At 37.1% G+C, this 21,320-nt stretch overlaps 1 protein-coding gene across 4 annotated transcripts in view; it reads left to right on the top strand.

Annotated features, from left to right (window-relative positions):
* Positions 1–2,457: 2,457 nt before the first annotated feature.
* SLCO4C1 (solute carrier organic anion transporter family member 4C1) overlaps positions 2,458–21,320 on the top strand; it is an 84,914-nt gene continuing 66,051 nt past the window's right edge. The window contains exons 1-2 of one of the 4 annotated variants that reach the window (XM_045499435.1): positions 2,458–2,916; positions 6,330–6,593. In XM_045499435.1, the coding sequence (XP_045355391.1) occupies positions 2,571–2,916; positions 6,330–6,593 (610 nt within the window). In that variant the 5' untranslated portion in view covers positions 2,458–2,570. Of the gene's footprint in view, positions 2,917–3,503; positions 3,651–5,012; positions 5,126–5,953; positions 6,079–6,329; positions 6,594–21,320 lie in introns of those variants that run through there. The other 3 variants (XM_045499445.1, XM_045499456.1, XM_045499451.1) reach the window with 3 other exon arrangements.

The raw sequence follows: 21,320 nt of genomic DNA, 5'->3' as shown, positions 1-21,320 counted from the left end.
CTTTCCAGAGCGGCTGCACCAATTGGCATTCCCACCAACAGTGCAAGAGGGTTCCCGTTTCTCCACATCCTCTCCAGCATCGATAGTCTCCTGATTTGTTCATTTTGGCCACTCTGACTGGCGTGAGGTGATACCTGAGTGTGGTTTTGATTTGTATTTCCCTGATATGGAGCGACGTTGAACATCTTTTCATGCGCCTGTTGGCCATCCGGATGTCTTCTTTAGAGAAGTGTCTATTCATGTTTTCTGCCCATTTCTTCACTGGGTTCTTTGTTTTTCGGGTGTGGAGTTTGGTGAGCTCTTTATAGATTTTGGATACTAGCCCTTTGTCCGATATGTCATTTGCAAATATCTTTTCCCATTCCGTTGGTTGCCTTTTAGTTTTGTTGGTTTTCTTTGCTGTGCAGAAGCTTTTTATCTTCCTAAGGTCCCAGTAATTCACTTTTGCTTTTAATTCCCTTGCCTTTGGGGATGTGTCGAGTAAGAGATTGCTGCGGCTGAGGTCAGAGAGGTCTTTTCCTGCTTGAGAGAAAGAGAATCTTAAGCAGGCTCCAAGCCCAGTGTGGACCCTTTTGCCAGGCTCATTGACCTGAGCTGAAATCAAGAGTTTGATACTTAACCGAGTCACCCAGGCACCCCTAAACACATCTTGTTTTAGGATGAGAGGTAACCTTTCCATCACTGCATTCTCTTCTCTGGAACTAAGGCTATGCTTGGATATGACCTATCATTGCTATTCAGGAGGTATTAGTACTGAATCTAGAAGTATTTTCTTGGACAGGCAATTACCTTAGTGTTAAATTAAGAAAGCAAAACTTGAAAATCTCTCTAAAAGTTGACAGAGCTTGATTAATTTTAGTGAAGTAATCTTTTTTAAAAGTTTTTCATAATTAAGGAATTTTTAAAAAGTTAATTAATTAATTTTTAAAGTAGGCTCAGTGCCCAACGTGTGGCCTGAACTTACCACCCTGAGATTAAGTGTAGCATACTCTACCCACTAAGCCAGCCAGGCACCCCCTGAAGTAATCTTTGAATGAAAGGGCCCTTAGTGTGTTGCAAACAATATAATATAGCAAGTATAGTATCTAGTAACATCTGAGAACTCTGGTAACTTTGCTAAAGGTAGTCTAGACACATTGTTTTGAAGTTTTTTTTTTTTTTTTTTTATCAGCAATAGATTTGAGGAAGTGGGTTTCTTAATACTCTGTATTCTTATGAAACTTAACAGTTCTGTGTATGTAGCCCTGATATAGAGCAAAAAACAAATATGTGTGTGTGATTTATATTATGTTCCTTATTGCAATAAACATTTAATTTAGGGAAAGATAAACATGTTGAGATCTTGATATAGTTTTAAAAATGTCTTTGTTTAAAATATTTTTAGGATGCATTAGTGTATCTTCAGAAGGGGAGAGAGAATGGATCCTTTGAAAACCCAATCATGACATGATCATGTCACTCCTTGGTTCCAACCTTCCCTATTTTACTCACAGTGAAAGCCAAAGTCCTTATAATGGCCTCCAAATTTGGCCCCATTCACTTCTCCCCCACCTCATCTGCACCCCTTTACCTGCCCCCAACTCCTGTTCTTCAACCATGTCACTCACCCCAGCCACTCTATTCTACCAACATAAGGGACTCCCTCCCTTATCTCCTTCAGGTCTTTGCTCAAACTCACTGAGGCCTTCCCTAACCACCGTTTCTTGATAAATGAATACAAGAATGAACTTTAACTACTATTGCATAATGGTGTTCGATTTTTCAAAGTGTGTGTGTTTTTAACTTATTCCCCAGGTAGAAATTATTACATGAATATCATCATTGTTGATCTTAGATATGAAATATACAGCAGAAAGAATATCATATATAGGCTTTTAAAGTTTCCTAATTTCTGTTATCTTCAGTTTTGGGGAAGTCAAACCAAAAAGGTGGTTATGTTGTGACGTTTATGGCGGTCAGGTCTTAATGGGGAGGTGGCTGGTGGGGATTTCTGTTTCCAGGGCAGATGAGAGGTAAAAGTGTCACCAAGATGCTCAAAATCCAAAGTCTTGTACTTATGGCTGCTTGATTCTTGGAAGTCGAACCTAGTAAAGGAAGTAAAACGCAGGATATTTTCTGGAACGATCTCCTGACGCAACTGTTTACAGCTTTCCTGTCAGCACCCAGGGGGAGCTTTACGGCCACCAGACTCTCACAGCTCTGGTTAGTTCCCTGTCCCCGGGGTCTAGGAAGCAGCCAGGCCGGCTGAAGGGCCTCGCCGGGTCACCTGGCGGCGTCCTGGCCGCACGCACACGCCTCGCATTCCGGTTGGCCCGGGCGGCAACAGGTGAGGCGCGGCCTGGCGCGAATCACACAGCTGCCAGCCAGGCGCCCGCGCCCTTTGCCCTAGGCGACTGCGAGCTCCTGGAGGTAGGTCCCGGCGGCGGCGGCGGCGGCCCCGAGAGACTCCTGCACGGAGGGGGGAAATCTTCCGCACGGGGGCGCTGCCACCTGCGCAGGGGAGGTTCCAAAGGGGAACTGGGTTTTTGTTCCGCTCCGACGCGCTGGAGTTGGGAGAACCCATCCTGACCATGAAGGGCAGCAAAGGCATCGAGAACCCGGCTTTCGTCGCCTCCAGCCCGGACACCCCGCACCGTTTGTTTGCATCGCCCTCTCACGTCGAAGTCTCTGACTTGGCCATCAAATCCCAGGGACCGAATTCGAAGCCACAGGAGCCCGCGGAGTCCCAGACGTCACCGGAGGCACCCCAGCCTTCAGCGGCTCCCTCTGCTTCCCAAGAGCTGTCCAGGCCAGAGTCGCCGCCCGAGTTTGAGGAGGGACCCTGCGGGTGTGGGAACTTGCAACCGCAGTGCCTCCAGCCCTGCAACACACCCCAGGGCTTTCTGCTTTTCTATTGCCTCTTGGCCCTCACGCAAGGTAAAGTCCAGCGCCGGCTGGAGAGGGCATTGGCCCCGCGCGGGGCGCGGAGGGACCCGGCAGGTGCGCGCGCTCCGCTTAGTCGATGCGCAGTGCCTGCCCCGGCCCGGGGTCCTGAAGCGTCCCACAGGCGTCAGCAGGGCCGGGCCTCCGCATTTTAGCTTTTCCTTTGTAGCAACTTTTGAAACTGCCCTAAGGGCTCTTTATCTTTCGTGTTTAACCTCAGTTGAGTCCATTCGATTTGTTTAGTGAGGGTGGAAATGACTGGAACCTTTGGGAACGGTTTGCCCTTCGGGGAATCCATTCTATACCACAAAAGCATCTATTTTCCTAAAGCCCTCGTTAAAAGGAGGTTTTTGTTTTGTTTTGCTTTGTTTTGTTTTACATTGTTTCTGCAAGGGAAGGATTAACTTTTAGATGAGGGTAGGTTAGTTCTCAAGCTTGCTTGAATAGGTTAGCAGCATTCATGTTTTGTTGAGGATATTGAGTTTGAGCCGTACGTAGGCACAGGTGAATGCTAGCAAACGCTCGAGGCGGTGTTGAAGGGCGAGGCTTTCGAAATAAAAGAGTTGTGCAGTATCTGTTTTGTTTAAGGATCTCTTTCAGTTTCTCTTGGGAGTTACCTGATAAAGTCCAGGTTTATACCCTTAGGAGTTTGCAGGGCAAGCCTGGTTTGGAGGAGTGAGTGGGAGAGTAGAGGAAGAATGGCTCCCCGGAAAGAAAGATTGCGGAAGGTAAAATCAGCCGCAACATGGAATGTGGGGGCACAGGGGGTGTAAGAAACAGGAAGTTACGCCAAGGTGACCCACACATTGAAGAGAGGTGGGCCTTAAGGTAGAGGAAGGAAATGCTGAAGGCTAGTTAGAATTTGGTGTAGGTATATTTGGGTCACCTGAGTCCTAGTTTCACAGTATTTGTAAAGAGGCCATCCAAGGGTGATTGGAAGAAATGCAATCCAAGAAATTTTTTTTTTTTTTTTGCGGGGGGGGGGGGTTGGAAATTGCTCTTTTTTAAAGATTAACCGAAGAGTAAATCTAAATTTTTTTTTTCAACGTTTATTTATTTTTGGGACAGAGAGAGACAGAGCATGAACGGGGGAGGGGCAGAGAGAGAGGGAGACACAGAATCGGAAACAGGCTCCAGGCTCTGAGCCATCAGCCCAGAGCCCGACGCGGGGCTCGCACTCACGGACCGCGAGATGGTGACCTGGCTGAAGTCGGACGCTTAACCGACTGCGCCACCCAGGCGCCCCCCGAAGAGTAAATCTAAATATAATCTTCCTATTCTTGTTCCCACTCCCCTGTCTGAAGGGAGCTCCTTGCCCCTTGGCTTTGCACATGTTAGGTGTTAAGTGAGTATACCTTGATTGCAAGTCAACTGCAGCTCTTCTGTCAAAGGTTGTTTTGCGCTAAAAAGTTATTTTGGTTTCTGCTTTTCTCATTAGTTCACCTTCTCTCAGTGTCTTTATCTTAGTTGTCCAAAATCTCTGTTGACGCACTTCAGTGCCAAAGGAGTGCAAAGTTCAAAGAAGTTGGACACAAGTAAAATTTCTTGCTTTATCTTAAAACATAGGCTGAAATTTCTATATTCCAGAATACATCATTTATTCCAGAATACATACATCTATTATAAAATATTGTTTAAAATATTTATCAGATATTATTGGCACTCTTAGAAAAATGTGTCAGTTTCGGCTTAGAGCTACATCTACCCAGAGGTCCCCAATTTAAGAAGCATAATCCTAGATGAAGGTGATCCAATAAATTCTTTTTTCAGTTTAAATTTGAATTATTGCCATTGAGTTTGAATTATTACCATGTTTCTCAGCCATGATCCTTGGGAGGACCATTTACATGGTATATTAAGAAGTGCTTGGGAAAAAAAAAACCCAAAACCATAAAAGTCCAAACTTGTCAGGTTAGTTGACTTAACCTAGAATTTCTCAATCATAAACAGGACTTCTCATAGCACTTAATCACCTAATGTGCTTCCTATCTTCATGTATATACAATAGAGAGATACAGTATGCAATATTTCTGGGAATTTCTTTTTTTAAAGCAGTGTTCTTAGAACTTGTGTAGCATAGAAATCAGAGTGGGATTCATACGCTTAAAGTGCTATGCCTCTACAAGAGTTTACAAATGTACTTTTTCAGAGAAGTTTTACCATAAAGGCAATGAGTTTTAATGACTGACTTTTAATCAGTATGGTAAGTGTGCTGGGAAGTTGATTTTTTTTGGAAGTGGGGTGTTGGGGAGGAGTTGATTTTTGGTTAGGGAAATTTTCATATTCTCAGATTCCTTATAAGCATGTCATTCCTAGGTTCATTAGATACTTCACCTTGAAATTTTAAGAATTGTAAATTGGTTTTTGACTTACTAAGCTGGCATAAAAGTAAAATGAGTTTAATGGTAGGACTTTTAAAGCTTGTTATATCAACTGTATTGCAACACATTTCCAGTTACAGTCTTAAGCAAAATTTAAAGAAACTGTAGAAATCATGGCTTGTGTATACTCTGTTAATTAACAAATGAAAACAGTTCATGGTATCCTCTTAAGTAAAAGGGGTTATCTAGTTTCAAACTTTGTAATTTGATCAGATGTTTTTTATTTTCAATTTATATTAATGTTTAAATTGTAAATTTAATCTGTATCTGGACAAGACTTTTTTGCTAAGTCAGTCAAAATTGGATTTCCAGTTTTCCTTGTTTACCTTATATTTTTCCATCAGACTTGTAATAACCAGAGTGAGTGTGCTTTTTTTGTTTGCTTACTTTGCATATGACTTAGAATGCCATTGTTGAAAACACTCTTGCTGTGTGTTTAGTTTTGCTCTAGGACCTTTTAAATGGTAACGTTAAGGTCTATAAAAGTGTTAGAAGAAAGGAGGTTTGAGAGCTCAATTTCACCTTTCTTAAGACTAAGGCAAGGAACTCTAGTTATATATAAATATGTCTAATAATTGAACAACCTTGGAAGCAATTGAGCATTACTTTAATGACCTCTGGAGTCACCTGTAATTTTTTTTACTTTCCTGAATGAAGTCCATGAGAGTGTGGTACTCTTGGAATCTCTGTAGCAAACTGGCTTCATGAGAATTTACCAGTCTGACTTTTTATTTGTCATATAAAGAAAAATGAAGTCAGCTACATTTTGTATGTGGTAAGCATCAATTTTATTTAACATCTGAAAATTCACGAGTATACTATTTAAAAGCAAACTCATTTGTAAGGAAGTACGTTTGAGTTGCTAACTTTGAGACTTTTGAAATTGGTACATTAAAAAAAAATCAAAATAAATGAACAGCCACACTTTAGTCACAATCAAACTTTAGTACATTTTGTTGAAAATCATAATCTGTATGGTAAAGTTAATAAAAATCATGCACATAAATCTTCTTTTCTTTCTTTTAGGTATTGTAGTAAATGGCCTCGTAAATATTAGCATTTCCACTATTGAGAAGCGCTATGAAATGAAGAGTTCCCTGACGGGCCTGATATCATCAAGCTATGATATCTCATTCTGTGCGTTGTCTTTATTTGTGTCATTCTTTGGTGAAAGAGGACACAAACCAAGGTGGCTTGCATTTGCATCCTTTATGATAGGACTGGGAGCACTTGTATTTTCACTGCCAAAATTTTTTAGTGGAAAATACCAATTGGGGTCCCTATTTGAAGGTAAGTCTCTGTTGTGTTATTTATTTATTTGTTTGTTTGTTTATTTATTTATTTATTTATGTTTTAACTTAAGAAGTACTATAAAACAAGGCCTTTACTTCTATCTTGCAACTTACTTGTACAGGTAAGTATGATAAAGGATTAGTCTCCTCTACTGCTTACTGCTTTTTTTTTTTTTTTTTTTTTCAACGTTTATTTATTTTTGGGACAGAGAGAGACAGAGCATGAACGGGGGAGGGGCAGAGAGAGAGGGAGACACAGAATCGGAAGCAGGCTCCAGGCTCTGAGCCATCAGCCCAGAGCCTGACGTGGGGCTCGAACTCCCGGACCGCGAGATCGTGACCTGGCTGAAGTCGGACGCTCAACCGACTGCGCCACCCAGGCGCCCCATGCTTTGTTTTGATGTGAATTGTGTGAAGTAGGAGATTGCAGAAATAGATTGCATCATTCATCCCTTCAGTAGTTATTAAAGTTGTTAATCATCCGATACGCATTCCCCATATTACACACAGTCCTACTCAAAAAGCAGTGATCAATTTTCCTGTGCACTTGTAATCTCATTGGGGTTCTAAGATCTATAGTTTTCCCGTTTTTGGTTTCATTTCTGTGCTTATAGCTCTGCACCCTGGACATGTTGATTCCTGATTCTTGAGGTAAAGAGAGGTGAAATTTATAGGAGAACTGAAGCTTTTCCTAAGAACTGAAGCTAGCTGTATGTCTATGACTGTAGTTTAGAGACACAGAACTTCATGACTTATCTAATGTGTTGCTCCAGTTAGATGAAAGAGTACATTATTGAAAGGCTCAAAAGGAAATATTATTGTATTTCTACCTCTTTTTTCCTCCAAAGAATCAGTTTTCTTTTAAATGTTTATTTATATTTATTTTTGAGAGAGAAAGAGCACATGTGTGGGAGGGGTAGAGAGAGAGGGAGACAGAGAATCCAAAGCAGGCTCCAAGCTGTCAGTCCAGAGCCTGACAAGGCACTTGAACTTAACCATGAGATCATGACCTGAGTTGAAGTTGGCTGGTTAACTGACTGAGCCACCTAGGTGCTCCCCAAAGATTTAGTTTTAGTGGAAAAACAATTATGATAGAGCCAGAGGGATGTGCTGATGAAGACCTTAACATTTTTTTGTCCTTCCAGGGACTTTTAATAGTAAATATTGAGAAGAAGAGGGCTATAAAATTAGCTTTCAGGAGTTAGTAAGTGAAGAAAAGCCTTAGAGTAAGAAGAAAGGAGAATTGGGGACTGCTGCGATACAGGCATTATTTTTAAAAAGTTAAAGTTGTTACATTTGTGAAATGTTAATATTGAAAATTAATATTAAAATGTTGACATTTCCTAAGACCAAATTCCTAATTATAGAATGATAACAAATAGGAAAATATTTTTAACAGTTAAGTACATATTATATAGCATGGTTTTAGGAGTGTACTAATTAGGTTAGCAGACTTCATTTGGAAATAAAAATAGAATATGCAAGCATATAGGACCAAAGACCATGTTTTTAAAGCATGGTAGAGTTTGGAATAAATGAGATAAGGAGAACATGTTATCAGTGGAAAGATCACTTATATAGATTCTAGTACATTATCTAAGAATGGAAAAGATTGCGTAAGGCCAATTTCACATAATTTCACTGGGGGTAGTTTTAGGAACAATGTATACACTAGGCTTTAATAAAAATAATTGAAATCTTAACAGTAAGGTAAAATCTTAATTGTAGTCACAAAAGAAACATGGTACTGACTTTATGATAGTAAAAATATTATTGTGTGTATAGAATTTACTTGCCAAACTTTGTACTGAATCAAATCCCTCATTCTTCCAGTTGATCAGATGCCCTACTTGTTCTTAAACTATATGAACTTTGATAAAATATCTGACTCTCTAAACTAAAACATAACACCTGTTCCAGTACATAAGCCTGATCTGTCCTCACCAGTCTTCTTAGCTTCATCCCTTGCCATACACACTTTGAATTGCAGTTAATCTGACCAATTTATATTTCTCAATGGGAAACGGCCACAAGTTAAGGTGTGTGTGTGGGTGGGCAGCAGAGATGAAGCCAAGAAGATTGCTATTGCCAGATCACAAACTTTTAGTTTGTTATAGTGTACTATGCAAATTTTCACCAAATTATTTCTGATATGTCTTATTGATGTTTTTTATTCTTTTAATTGAAGTAGATTAGATAGAGGAATTGGCTGTTGTGTGAAGTTTTTAGTGTAAACTAAGATTCGTAATTTAAATAATAGCTTATCATTGGCAAATGAAAACAAAAACTCAGGCTGCTCTTATCTTCTGTCATTCATGCAATAAATATTTATTGATATGGACTGTACGTAGTGCTGAGATAATAGCATTGAAACAGTTTCATGCCATCAGGGTTTTATGTAGTAGTGGGAAGAAATACAAAGCTGATAAATAAACAAGATAATTGAAGATTAAGGTGAGTGTATGAAGGAACAAATAATATGAAGAAATAGTGTATAAAAGGGCAAAGGAAAGCTGTTATAATAATAGCTGGATAACAAGGAACTGGCCTTGAAAGATGCTTTCCAGACTGGAGAAGAACATGGTTAAGGGCCTTGGAGCAGGAAAGAGCTTGGTAGGTTTTAGGAAATATCACTTTGGCCAGCGTGATCAAAGCAATGGAAAATGTCACATGTGATGAACTTGGAGAGGCAGTTAGACACCAACATGAAGCATTTCAATTTTCCTTTAAGTGCAGTGGGTAGTCATGAGAAAGTTTTTCATAGGGATGTGCATCATCTTACATTTTGAAATGATAATTTTGGCTTCTCTTGTTCTGAAGGATGGGGAGTAAATGGTAGAAAATCATCCAAGAGTTAGTTTTTTTTTTTTACCAACTAGTTCAGGTGAGAGAGAAAGGTGGTTGGACTGGGTTGGTAGCAGTAGAGATCTAGAGAAGTGACTGGTTTTCCATAGATTTTCAAGGAAAAAGAGAAGATTTTTTTGGTAGATTAATTATGAAAGAGGAATGAATAATGACTCATAATATTAGGCTTGAACAACTGGGGCTATTGACTAGAATGTAGAACAGAAGTAGGCGTGGAAATCAAGAAATCAGGTTTAGTCTTAAGTGTTTACTGCATATTATATATCCAGTGTTGCCGTATATATGTTTGAGCATACATGTGTATATAAGTGTGCGAGTTACTCCTTAGTCTCCATTCTTAGAAGTATAAATATTGAGTTTAAAGGGCTTCCTTATTCTAATTTCTGATAGATAATGCCACATTGACTTTTAGGAAGGGGTATATCAGTTACTCCCCCACAATGAGTATACAAAAATGCCTAGTGAATTTTTGCATTGTTTTTCCCTTGAAGGTTTTCTTTAATAGGGATTTCTTTGTGGTATATTTGTGTGTATGTATAGGTGTTTGCAATAAAACAGATACAAAACTCAGGACTGAAATCTCATGACATATCTAAAGGAACCCAGGCATTTAGAAACAAAAAGGATGCTAGAAATCATAAATTCCTTCTATCACAGTGTAGAACCTTAGGACATGAGGTGAAATGACTTCATAGTGATTTCGTAGGTAGATCAATAATAACTAAAACTAATATTTTTCATGCGTTGTTTAATGTTTTTCAATTTTTTATTTCTCATAGTGGGTTTATTAACTATATTGGATAACTTAAATATTTTGTTGAGTTTATTTTTTAAGTGTTTACATATTACAGAATTATCTTTATGAATTTAAATCATTTCTTCCCCAGTTTCAAATAGCCCGTTATAATGATCTTTACTTTCTTAAAAACATAATAACTTGTCTGTTCAAGTGAATTATACCAGTTTTGCAAATTTTGGATTCCATAACTAAAAATCGGAATTATTTGTCCAAGTCTAAGGAGAGTGTAGAAGAAAAGGAGATTTAAGTGGGAAAAGGATACAAAAGAGTTGAAAACTTTCTGTAAATAAATTAGAAACCAAGGAATGTACAATTTTCTTAGGTAATATAACATTGAGAGAATTAGCATATTCCTTTGTGTGCTTTTTTGTTGTTGCTGTTTTTTGAACTTGAGAGCAAGTCGGGGCTCCCTTTGAATGAGATCATCCCTGTAAGAGGAGATTAAAGTAACATAATATAGTTTGTAAGTAGAAGAAGACAAAATGTGAAATATGATAAACATGTACAATTTCCACAGGTGTGAGGAAAACACAAAAGAAGGTGAGGGTTAGCAAACGGTAGAATAGTGTGTTTGAAAACAGCTTGTAAAAAATAAATTTAAGTAAGTTTGGGAAAGTATTGTTTTAAGGGAAGCTTTTATGAAAACCTAAGCGATTATCTGACTTCAGAGATAATAACATTTATGAAAGGGAAGTTTTGGTTGTTATTGGATACAAAAAAAGGGAAGAATTAAAATTAAGAGAAATGCTTCTCAGGCCTAATTTTTATATATGTTAACCTGAAAATAGAATAGTGTCATAAAATATTCTTAAGTACATAATATTTGACACTCACTTTTTATATATTTTAACTTGTTATGATGTATTTCAATATAACTTTCAAATATTTAAAAATGATATAAATAAACATAACATTTTGTTTTCATCCAGGCATTTTTTAATTCCTTACTGATGAGTGTTAATTCAGTGGTGTTAAGCAAAATAATCTCTTTGTCTCTTTGAGCCTTTGGGAAGGAGTCATTAGTAAATGCTTAGAAACTGTAGAGAAGTAATTACTAAATCCAGTAAAGCTCTTTTTCTTTACTGACCCATAGTTGGATAATTTTTCCTAAGTTATATTATTTTCATGTTTCTCTTTTCCATTCCTTTCTCTCAGAAAAAGGTAGCTCTCAACACTTTCCATTTATTATAGCATTAAATTTCTAATGTTTTAGATTGGTATTTTAGGAAGAATTCTATACAAAAGAACATTAGTTATGCAAGGTGACTTTAAAATGTTGAACTAGGAAAATGACTAGCGTGGGACTCAGTGTGATTTAATTTTAGTTACTGTTTGTCTTATCTTGTGTTCATAAGGATTTGTTTTAAACATGAAATACTTGATGAGATTGGAGAAGACATAGGGCCAAGAATCTTACCATCACTTACCATCACTTACCATAGTTTTACCATCACTAATTTAATACAGTATGCTTTAATTTTGCTTGGTCTCTGAGTGTTCTTCTTTCTTGATATTCCTTCTTCCTTATGCAAATCAGTTTTATTTTTCTTATATTTCAATTTTGTTATAACAAATTAAAAAAGGAAAGATGATATCTTAGAAAATGTAATGATATAATAAAGCAGATGATTCAAAGATTTTAAAATTTAATACACACAATAGAAGAGCTAGAACTAACTTTTAGGATATCAGTGCTCCAGATGAAACCACCACAATTTTTCACATACAAGGCACTTCGGGCTTCCCCAAACTTCCTAGATTATATGAGTTACCTTGGATGCTTGCTACTGTTATTTAATGCCTCTTGAAGATCCTGATTTAGCAAGTCTGGGTAGGACTCAGGAATTTATGGATTTTAAAATTACTCATGTTATTTTATCAGTCCATTTGGGGAAACGTATGTCCATCTTGACGCTTAATTATTCTGTAAAGCTGTGTGGGCACAGAGGTTTCTTTTCGTTTCAGTATTATTGCTTTATAAATTCCTTTGAAATAGAAGTTTCACATCCATCATGAAATACCAGATCCTTTAAGGTATCCAGTTTGGTTGAAATTCAAATGACCAAGTTTCTGAAAAAGAGGAAACCAACAGAGAAAATTAAGTAGGAAAGCATGTGTCAATGAGGTGTTAGCAACAAACTCAGTTCTGCCTGCTCACAGCTATAATTTGTAGATAGATAGATATTTTAAAATCCATGCCTTTGAGCAAAGGAATATAATGTCCCAGCATTTCCTAAAGTATGATCTGCAGAGCAGTTTCTGAAGATGTTAAGAATATATTAAAAATACTTTCCATGGTTCAATGAGTTGGGAAAATGAAACTTAAGGAGTATCTCTGTTGCATCATTAAAGAGTTAATGCATTTTGTGAATCTTTAGTTTGGGCACGTGATATATGCAGTTCTGAACTTATTGACCATTGTTATGTTTGCCCTGTTTACTCTGCTTCTGTTCATTTTATGTTTTCTCCTCCAGGTAAGTGTTTTGGTGAACAGGCTTTAGGAAAATCTGTTCTGTGCTGTCTTAAGTCATTTTGAAAGCCATGGTTGAATTTATAAAATTCATTATTGCCAGCACTAGAACAGCATGTGATATACATTGTAGGTGTTCAAGAAGGGTTTGTTGAGTTGTCACGTGCGTTAATGAATAAACGATCCTTTCAATGGAGGCATATTAGGAATCTAATGACATGACCTTCCACAGAAGGCAGTAAGAATAATGTCAGATAGGCAGTTTGGGATTCTCTGCTCACATTTGCCATAAACTTGGCCTAAAAGTAATGGGTTATTTTCTCTTTCTTTGGCCACTGAAATGGGAAGAATTGTGTTATCAGAAGCAAAGCATAGATGATCTTTATGGGTAAGATTTGGGATCTGAAAAATTTGCAGTGTGAAAAAGGAAGCTAAAATGAGAAGCATATTCAGAAATAGTAACAAAATGCTTTGATATTCTACTTTTGGTTTTGCCTTAATTAGTTGCTGAACTGCTGATGTCCCTATGTAGCTACCATGCTTCCAAGGTGATTCTAAAATGTAGGGATTGCTTTTTGATAGACTATTAGTAGTGATTACCCTTATTTGTTTTCATGTATAAAATAAAAGGAAATGCTCTGATAAGGTATTCAAGTTGACCATAGGCATAGTTGTAACTAACCAGTATAATGTATGGGAGGCAAAAGTTAAGCAATGCTTTTTGTAGCTTCCTCAGGTTGGTAAAAATGTGGTTTGTGGCAACAAAGAAATGAGGAAATTCTATTTTCTAAGTCACTGTTATTAAAAATGAACAAATTAGCCAATGTGTGTTTTAAAGTATCTTTTCCCTTTTATTTTAATATTATTAACACATGAGTGAAAGTATGCAGTACAGCAAGAATATTAGGGTCAGACAAAACAGAGTTTAAATTTTTCCTTGAACACTATGTGGCCCTATACTATAAGCTTTATTATAAATCCTGGTGATGACAGTAACCCTTACCTCATAGGAGACTATAAACATACAGTGATAGGCAGTGCCTGGTGCATGGTAAGTGCTCGTTAATTAGTAGCAATGAATAATAATGATGTTCATCTTAATTAAGTAACAGCTATATTAATATAAAAAACTACCTATCTTGGTTTGTTTAGTTATTGGCAATGGTAGATACAAAATCCTATGAACAAGTAAAAATCTTTCAATACGGTAGCTATTTTTTTTTTTTTTTTTTTTTTTTTGTTGGTGTCACTTGATATTGATGTATATCCAAAGTTTGGCTTAATACCTCCAAATCATGTATTAGAGAGGGTTTTAATTAGACAAGTGTCCAGGATTATATTCTTAGGAGATAAGAAAATAGATTTATTTGGTGTAGCTCATCTTAATTGGATTCACTCAAAATAGTATACCAAAATATTAGCTTTTAAATAGTCGAAATACCCCTTTTAAATATCTTTAATTTTTATCTGATTTTAAACATCATGCATCCTTGGCAAGCCATTCAGAAGATCAAAACAAAAACAAAAACAAAAAGAAATGGAATAAAAGGAAAAAAATGGAATAAATGGAACAAAAAAGGAAGGAAATAAAAAATTTTTCATACCAGAACCTAGATTACCCACTGTTAATATTGTTTCGCCTTTTTAATATATATACATTTATACATGTATTCACATTCACACATAATACACACATTTACATTACACTGTCATTAACACACACTCATGCATAAACCACATCCACACACTTAATATTCGTACATCTTACATCACATTTACCCATATGCATTCAAATGTACATTTTAAGGAAACATTTTGAATTTATAGATATCTACTTTTTCTTTAAGAATATATATTAGTTATTATATATTAAAAATAGTTGCAGAGTATTTATCTTTTTATATTCATTTCATAGATAACTTATTAATCAGTCCTCTTTTTTTTTTTATTAGCATATTTTTCTGGTTAGAGAAGTTCTATTGGTCACTGCAGATAATTTGGATAATACTAAGAAATAGAGAAAAAAACCCAATTCTTTATTACTTTTTTTCTCAAGGGAAACAACTTTGGGACTATGTTAGTTAATGTTTTAGTGTGCCTATTTCTTGAAGAGTTAATATAATACTGTGTATAGTTGGCAACCTCTGAGCATTCTTATTCTTACGTAACGTTCCATTTTAAATTTTAACCATTCTCACAGAGTTGAATATTTATATTTGAAAAATTTTCATATTATAAACTACGTCATGATAACTGTCTTTTTAATGGTTGTTTTTTTATTTATTTTGAAAGAGAGTGCATGTGTATATATGAATAGGGGAGGGGCAGAGAGAGAAAGAATCTTAAGCAGGCTCAGCACTGCAGACCCTGCTGTGGAACTTGATCTAATGAACCATGAAATCATGACCTGAGCCCAAACTAAGAGTCAGACACTTAACCTACTGAGCCACCCATGTGCCCCCCTGATTACATATTTTTGTTTAAAGATTTTACTACCGTTTGATCATTTTACAGAATTTAGCATTTTGGAATTAGCTTTTTGCACTCAGAATAATTCTCTAAAAACTCATCTGGGTTGTGTTTGTCAATTGTTAATTCCTTTTATTGCTGATTACTAAGTATTTCGGGGTATGAATGTACCATGCATGGTTTGTTTAATCATTCACCTACTAAAGATCATCTGAGTTCATCTGTTTTTTGGCTCTGACAAAGTTGTGAACATTTGTACGTATTTTTGTGTGAACATAGTTCTCATTTCTCTGGGATAGATGCCCAGGAGTGAAACAGTTGGGTCATGTGGTAGTTCTATGTCATTTTATTTACTTATTTATTTTTTGAGAACTGTTAAACTGTTTTCCAGAGTGACTGTACCATTTTATAGCCCATGAGCAACGTATGAGTGATCTCATCCTTGCCATCATTTGGTGCTGTATTATTTTTTTATTTTAGCCATTCTGATAGGTTGCAATAAAATCTCACTGTGGCCTTAACTTGCATTTTCCTAATGGCTAATGATATTGGGCATCTTTGCTTGTGCTCCTTTGCCACCTACTTATCTTTAGTGTAATGTCTGTTTATGTTTTTGCCTATTTTCTAACTGGATTGTTTATATTTTACTGTTAAATTTTAAAAGTTACTTATGTATCCTAAGTCATAGGTCTTTGTCAGATAGGTGATTTGCAAGTATTTTCATCCAATGTATAGTTTGTCTTTTCCTACTTTTAACAGGGTTCTTCACAAGAACAGAAGTTTTTAATTTTGATGTTTAGTTTGTCAGTTTTTCTTTCTATGTTTCTGTTGTCAAGTTTAAGAATTCTTTGCCTAGTCCTAGATCCTAAAGATTATCTGCTTTTTTTATTTCAAAAAGTGTTATAGTTTTCCATTTTCCATTTAAGTCTGTGACACATTTTGAATTTTGACTCTTTATATTCCCATTAGCATTAGCAGTGTCTGTTTCCCCCCCCCCCCCCTTTAATACTCCAAACATGTAAGAAATGTATTTGTCACAGTAATCATTACTGGTTGGAAAGGGGAAAATACATAGATGTCATTAGTTCAGAGAAATCCTAAAATCCCATTGGGAAGATGTTATGCTTGTTCCTTGAGTAAACCTGCTTCTTGGGAGGGGCTCAGTGTTCTCTCTTGGTCCTTTTTCTCATCTTTGGCTATATTTGAAGGTGGCAAATGGAGAATATACTCCTTGGGTGGTTAGAATCTGTGTCATCCGGTTTCTTACCTATAAAATTTGGGACTAAGGGTCATTTTAATACTCATTCAGTCATAATCTCTCTGAGAAGGGGCTGGTGGTTCATTTGGTACGACGTAATGGTTTCAAACTAGTTTCTTATCTAATTGATTCAGGTATATGTGCCAATAACCACACTTTTAGTTTTGTTATAGAGCGTATCTTTCTTAAACGCATGCCTCTCTCTGGACTTAAGTAAGCCTGTCAGACTAATGGGAGAGTCATATCCTTAGGTACTTTTATGTAGGCTGTATTTTCCAATTAAAGGTATTTCCTTGGGGCGCCTGGGTGGCGCAGTCGGTTAAGCGTCCGACTTCAGCCAGGTCACGATCTCGCGGTCCGTGAGTTTGAGCCCCGCATCGGGCTCTGGGCTGATGGCTCAGAGCCTGGAGCCTGTTTCCAATTCTGTGTCTCCCTCTCTCTGCCCCTCCCCTGTTCATGCTGTGTCTCTCTCTGTCCCAAAAATAAATAAACGTTGAAAAAAAAATTTTAAAAGTATTTCCTTGTGCCACATTAATCCATTTAATGATATCAACAATGGGGCCAGAGCCTTGTTTTTATCCATGTCACAGTCTGTTTTAATTGATCTTTGTTGCTCACAAAGGCCTTCTGAATTTTACCTTTTATACGATTTGAATGCGAAGCAGTTGTCTCTTCCAACTCTAAAGTTCTAATCTTACTGTTCCCTTTCAGTCCATCCAAAATACTTGGCAGATATCCACTGGCCACCCACAATGTCATTACTGTCAGTTATGTGGGTTATTGGAAGAGGCAGAAAGGCAATGTCCCGTAAAGCTCTGTAGGATATTAAATTATGTTACTTGAAAAGAGTTTCAGCACAAGCTCGCAACATTGTTCAGCATATCATTTGGCATACGGTAGACAGCAGATATTTGTTGAATAAGGAAAGGGACATCCTATAATGCACAAGAGAGCCTGCCACATGAAAGGGAAGAAGGGAGGAAGGAACTGTTTCAGAAAGTTAGTGAATAAACAAACTTACTGTATTTCTTTCTTGCAATAATTCTAAGGATCTTGAATAGAATTAAATTGTTCATGGGGTCCTTGGGCATAATGTGAAAAACATTTCTTTATTGAAAAATTATCTATAGCCATGCCATTTTCTTTTCAGAGATTGTATTTCCTATTATCTCCATTTTCTCATCAATCTGGTCATGTTTACAATTTCAATTTTATAAAAGCAGTTAATAAGTTGCTATAATAAAAACTATTTTACCTTTTGTCTGAATTTCTAAAATTGACTCAGTGGTATTAAGAAGAGGACATATTGGTCTTTTGTTTTTGCTAAATATGACATTTTTCAGGATACAATCTTTGTGACAGAATTCTGGTTACTTCAAACTGAAGTATATTCTCCAGTCCTAATGTTATTTACTTTCACTTAAATTTCACTTATTGCTATCTTTAATCTATGATTTCTATCCATTCTTCATATTAATTTGTTAAATTCTGATATTTCCTGTTCATTTTTTGGCATTTATGCTTAATTTTCTTTTGTCTATTATTACTTTATTACACTGTTACTACATTAGACTGAATTCTGGGGAGAATGCAGGGATCATAATTCATCTTTTTCAGTAGCTAAAATATTAGCTACTCTGTCAATGTTTAATAAATTGAATTAACACCCAGGGTTTTTGCCATGAAATTTAATTGAATCTTATATTCTTATTGTAACCCTTGCTTTTTACAAATATAGAAAGACCTGTAGTTTATAAGTTGTACTGGATATTCCTCATTTGCCCATCCAGATCCTAGAGTGATAGAAGCTAAGGGGATATGCTGACTTTCAGAGACAAGGTTGGCTCCAATCCCCATTACAAGTTTCAGAGACTGAGTTGACATATATAAGTGGGAAAATTCTAAGTCTCATGGGAAGAAACCCAATCTGAGTCAATACTGTAGGGCTTCACAACCCTTTTACCAATTCCCAGACCTAATCTAGTTTACAGACACAGAGTTCATTATTGAGAGGGAGGCTAGATCTCTTTGAAGAGTTTTACAACAAAGCCAGAAGTATATGATGCTTTCTCTTTCCCTAAACCCATCCTAAAGCCTCTTATCCAGTGTTGAAGGGGAATGGCAGTATTCATACTCACTGGAGGTGATTAGGTAATGGCTCTGAACTGATCTGATCTCTGGAGTTCTAGGATAGTGCCATGCTCCACTGTTAAGAATGGGACTTAATAGAGGTCCAATGATAGACTTGGTCCAAAACTGCTCTCACAGTGAGATCCTCATCCTGTAATTGTCTCTAGTCTTAGGATGTAGAAAGGTAATAGATACACTAACTGGTAGAATCCCCACATTGATTATCTGACCTGTGGATTGAGTGATCTTATGGTAGGAAGAAATAATTAGAAGCCCCTAAATGAGATAGTAAACCAGAAGTAATGCTATTCCTTAAGGGAATTAAGAAGTTTAGTGATACCATCAAAGATCTGAAAGTTGTAGGTGTGGTGATTCCTACCACATTCTCACTTTTTTTATGAATTTGGTGTAAATGTAGGGTAAGGTCATGGAAAATGACTTTAGATCACTGTAAACATAATACTAATTATAACTTTATTTTGATTTTATTTTTTATTACTTTAAATCATAAAGTAAACATAATACTACTAGCCACGTTTCCAGATTTGATACCTTTTCTGGAGCAAATCAACATAGAGCCTGACATCTTATATGTATTTCTTGATGTGGCAAATATTTTCTTTCACTTTTCAACTGCACAGATAATCAAGATAGCTTGCTTTTCTGTGGAGGAACAAGAATACACCACCACTGTCTTATGTGATTACTACATATGTCGTCTTGCTCTTTGGTATAATGTGATCTGGAGCAGTGGTTGTGAATTGAGGCCAATTTTCTATTTCTAGAAACATTTTTGATTGTTATGACTGAATTGGTGGGTGCTACTGGCCTCACTGGGTAGAGGTCAGGGACACCGATAGACATCCCACAAAGCCTAGAGGAGAGCCCCTGCCACATTAAGGAATTATCTAGCACCAAATGTCACTAGTGCCAAGGTTGAGAAACTCTGGTCTGGAGGTACTGTGATCATAATACTATCCCATAGAACGTCATGCTGAACTTTATACTGATGGTATTAAGCTAATTGGACTTGGTTAGTTGAAATATTTTAGAAGCCTTAGTAAAGTATATGTATGCTAGAGAAAAGCCACAAAGACATCAGCAGCTTACCATGACAGTAGGGCCTGGGCCATGTTGTGGTATCCACTTTGCACCTTGTACATTCTGCACTTGAATAGCCCTTGGTATACTTTTTGGGATTTAGGAGACCTCACCTACCTCATTTGTATACATTAATGTAATGTATTTATTAGGTAATGTCTAAGGTTGCCAGAATTGACTAGGAACTTAAACAAGGTACAGTTCTTGCAGCACGTATAGGTATCGTTTTTAGCAGACAGGGAGGATGTAGGGAGCCTCTGACAGGCCTCCACAGTGAGGCCTCTAGGTTTTTGTAGTAAGACCACACTTTTGTCTGCTTACAGTGTTCTCCATTTGAAAAGCAACTCTTGGGGTGCCTGGGCGGTGGCTCAGTTGATGGTTTCGGCACAGGTCATGATTTCATGGTTCATGAAACTGAGCTCTGCATCGGGCTCTGCGCTGACAGCATGGAGCCTGCTTGGGCTTCTCTCTCTCCCTCTCTTTGCCCCTCCCCCATGCACATGTGTGTGTGTGTGGGGGGGGGAGGGGTATGCCTGTCCACGGGTGTGCACGCTCTCTCTCTCAAAATAAATAAACATTGAAAATAAAAAAAGAAACTCGGGTTGCTACTAGATGCTGGCATGTTAGACATAAGCATGATTATGACCTGAACTCCCCATGATGAGGTATGTGTTTTCTACTGTAACAAATCATAAAATTAGACATGTGAAGAAGTATTTGTTATTAAATGAAATGGTAGATACAAGTAGGTTTGGAAAGCATAAGTAACCATATAGGTAGGCATCTCAAATTTGTATGCTACTTGTTTTTATTACTGTGTATGTGAATGTAAAGATATTTTTGTTACTTGTTAATGCTCACTTAAGGGTATGCTTTGTGGAAGAGGTTTTCAATCAGGAACAAAGATGGTCTGTAGAGTGAATGTCACTCAGTGTCTTGTGGAATTGTCCCATGTAGAAAGTACCCATCATGGTATAAGCATGGATTCAAAAACATGCCTTTCCCTCATCAAGACTGATCTATCTACCCCCACTGCATATGGATTGCCTAATTTACCAACTGTGGGGCTCAGTCCTGAGAGCTACCGATATGCCAATACTCCCCAGAGCAACCAGTATACCCAGAAGTGGTTAAAATATATCTCTCCTTGTTGCAAATTATCTGCCTGATGTAACTATATATTCTATATATGAACTTCTTTTCACTGCCCTTCAGTGCTTCTATCGACACTCAACATCGTTTGACTTATGAAATGCCTTATTCATTATTATTATATTCTACACAACATCATTTCTGACAAAGAAACTTATTTGCAACAAAAGAAGTATGGTAGCAAACTCCTGCTCATGAAACTCACCAGTGTGTCTTCCTGTGTACCCTAAACCCAGAAATCACTGATTTACTGGAATGATGTCTATTATGTTATAATTTGCAGAATAAAATTTTCTACCCTAGTGAACATGGTGTATGTGTTGAATAAGGCAGAAACCACTCTGTTTTGCTGGATCCTTTATAGCCAGAATGTATAGGGTAAGGATCTAAGGAGTGGCAAAGGATTAGTGCCTCTTCTGTAAAAATCCATTTATGCAATTTTTGCTTTCTGCCTTGGACTCGTGGAGTCCTAGTCCCCAAA

Source organism: Leopardus geoffroyi, chromosome A1 (genome assembly GCF_018350155.1).
Source record: "Leopardus geoffroyi isolate Oge1 chromosome A1, O.geoffroyi_Oge1_pat1.0, whole genome shotgun sequence".
Lineage (NCBI taxonomy): Eukaryota > Metazoa > Chordata > Mammalia > Carnivora > Felidae > Leopardus > Leopardus geoffroyi.
Note: the sequence above shows the minus strand (reverse complement) of the source record. Positions and strands in the feature narration are given on the sequence as shown.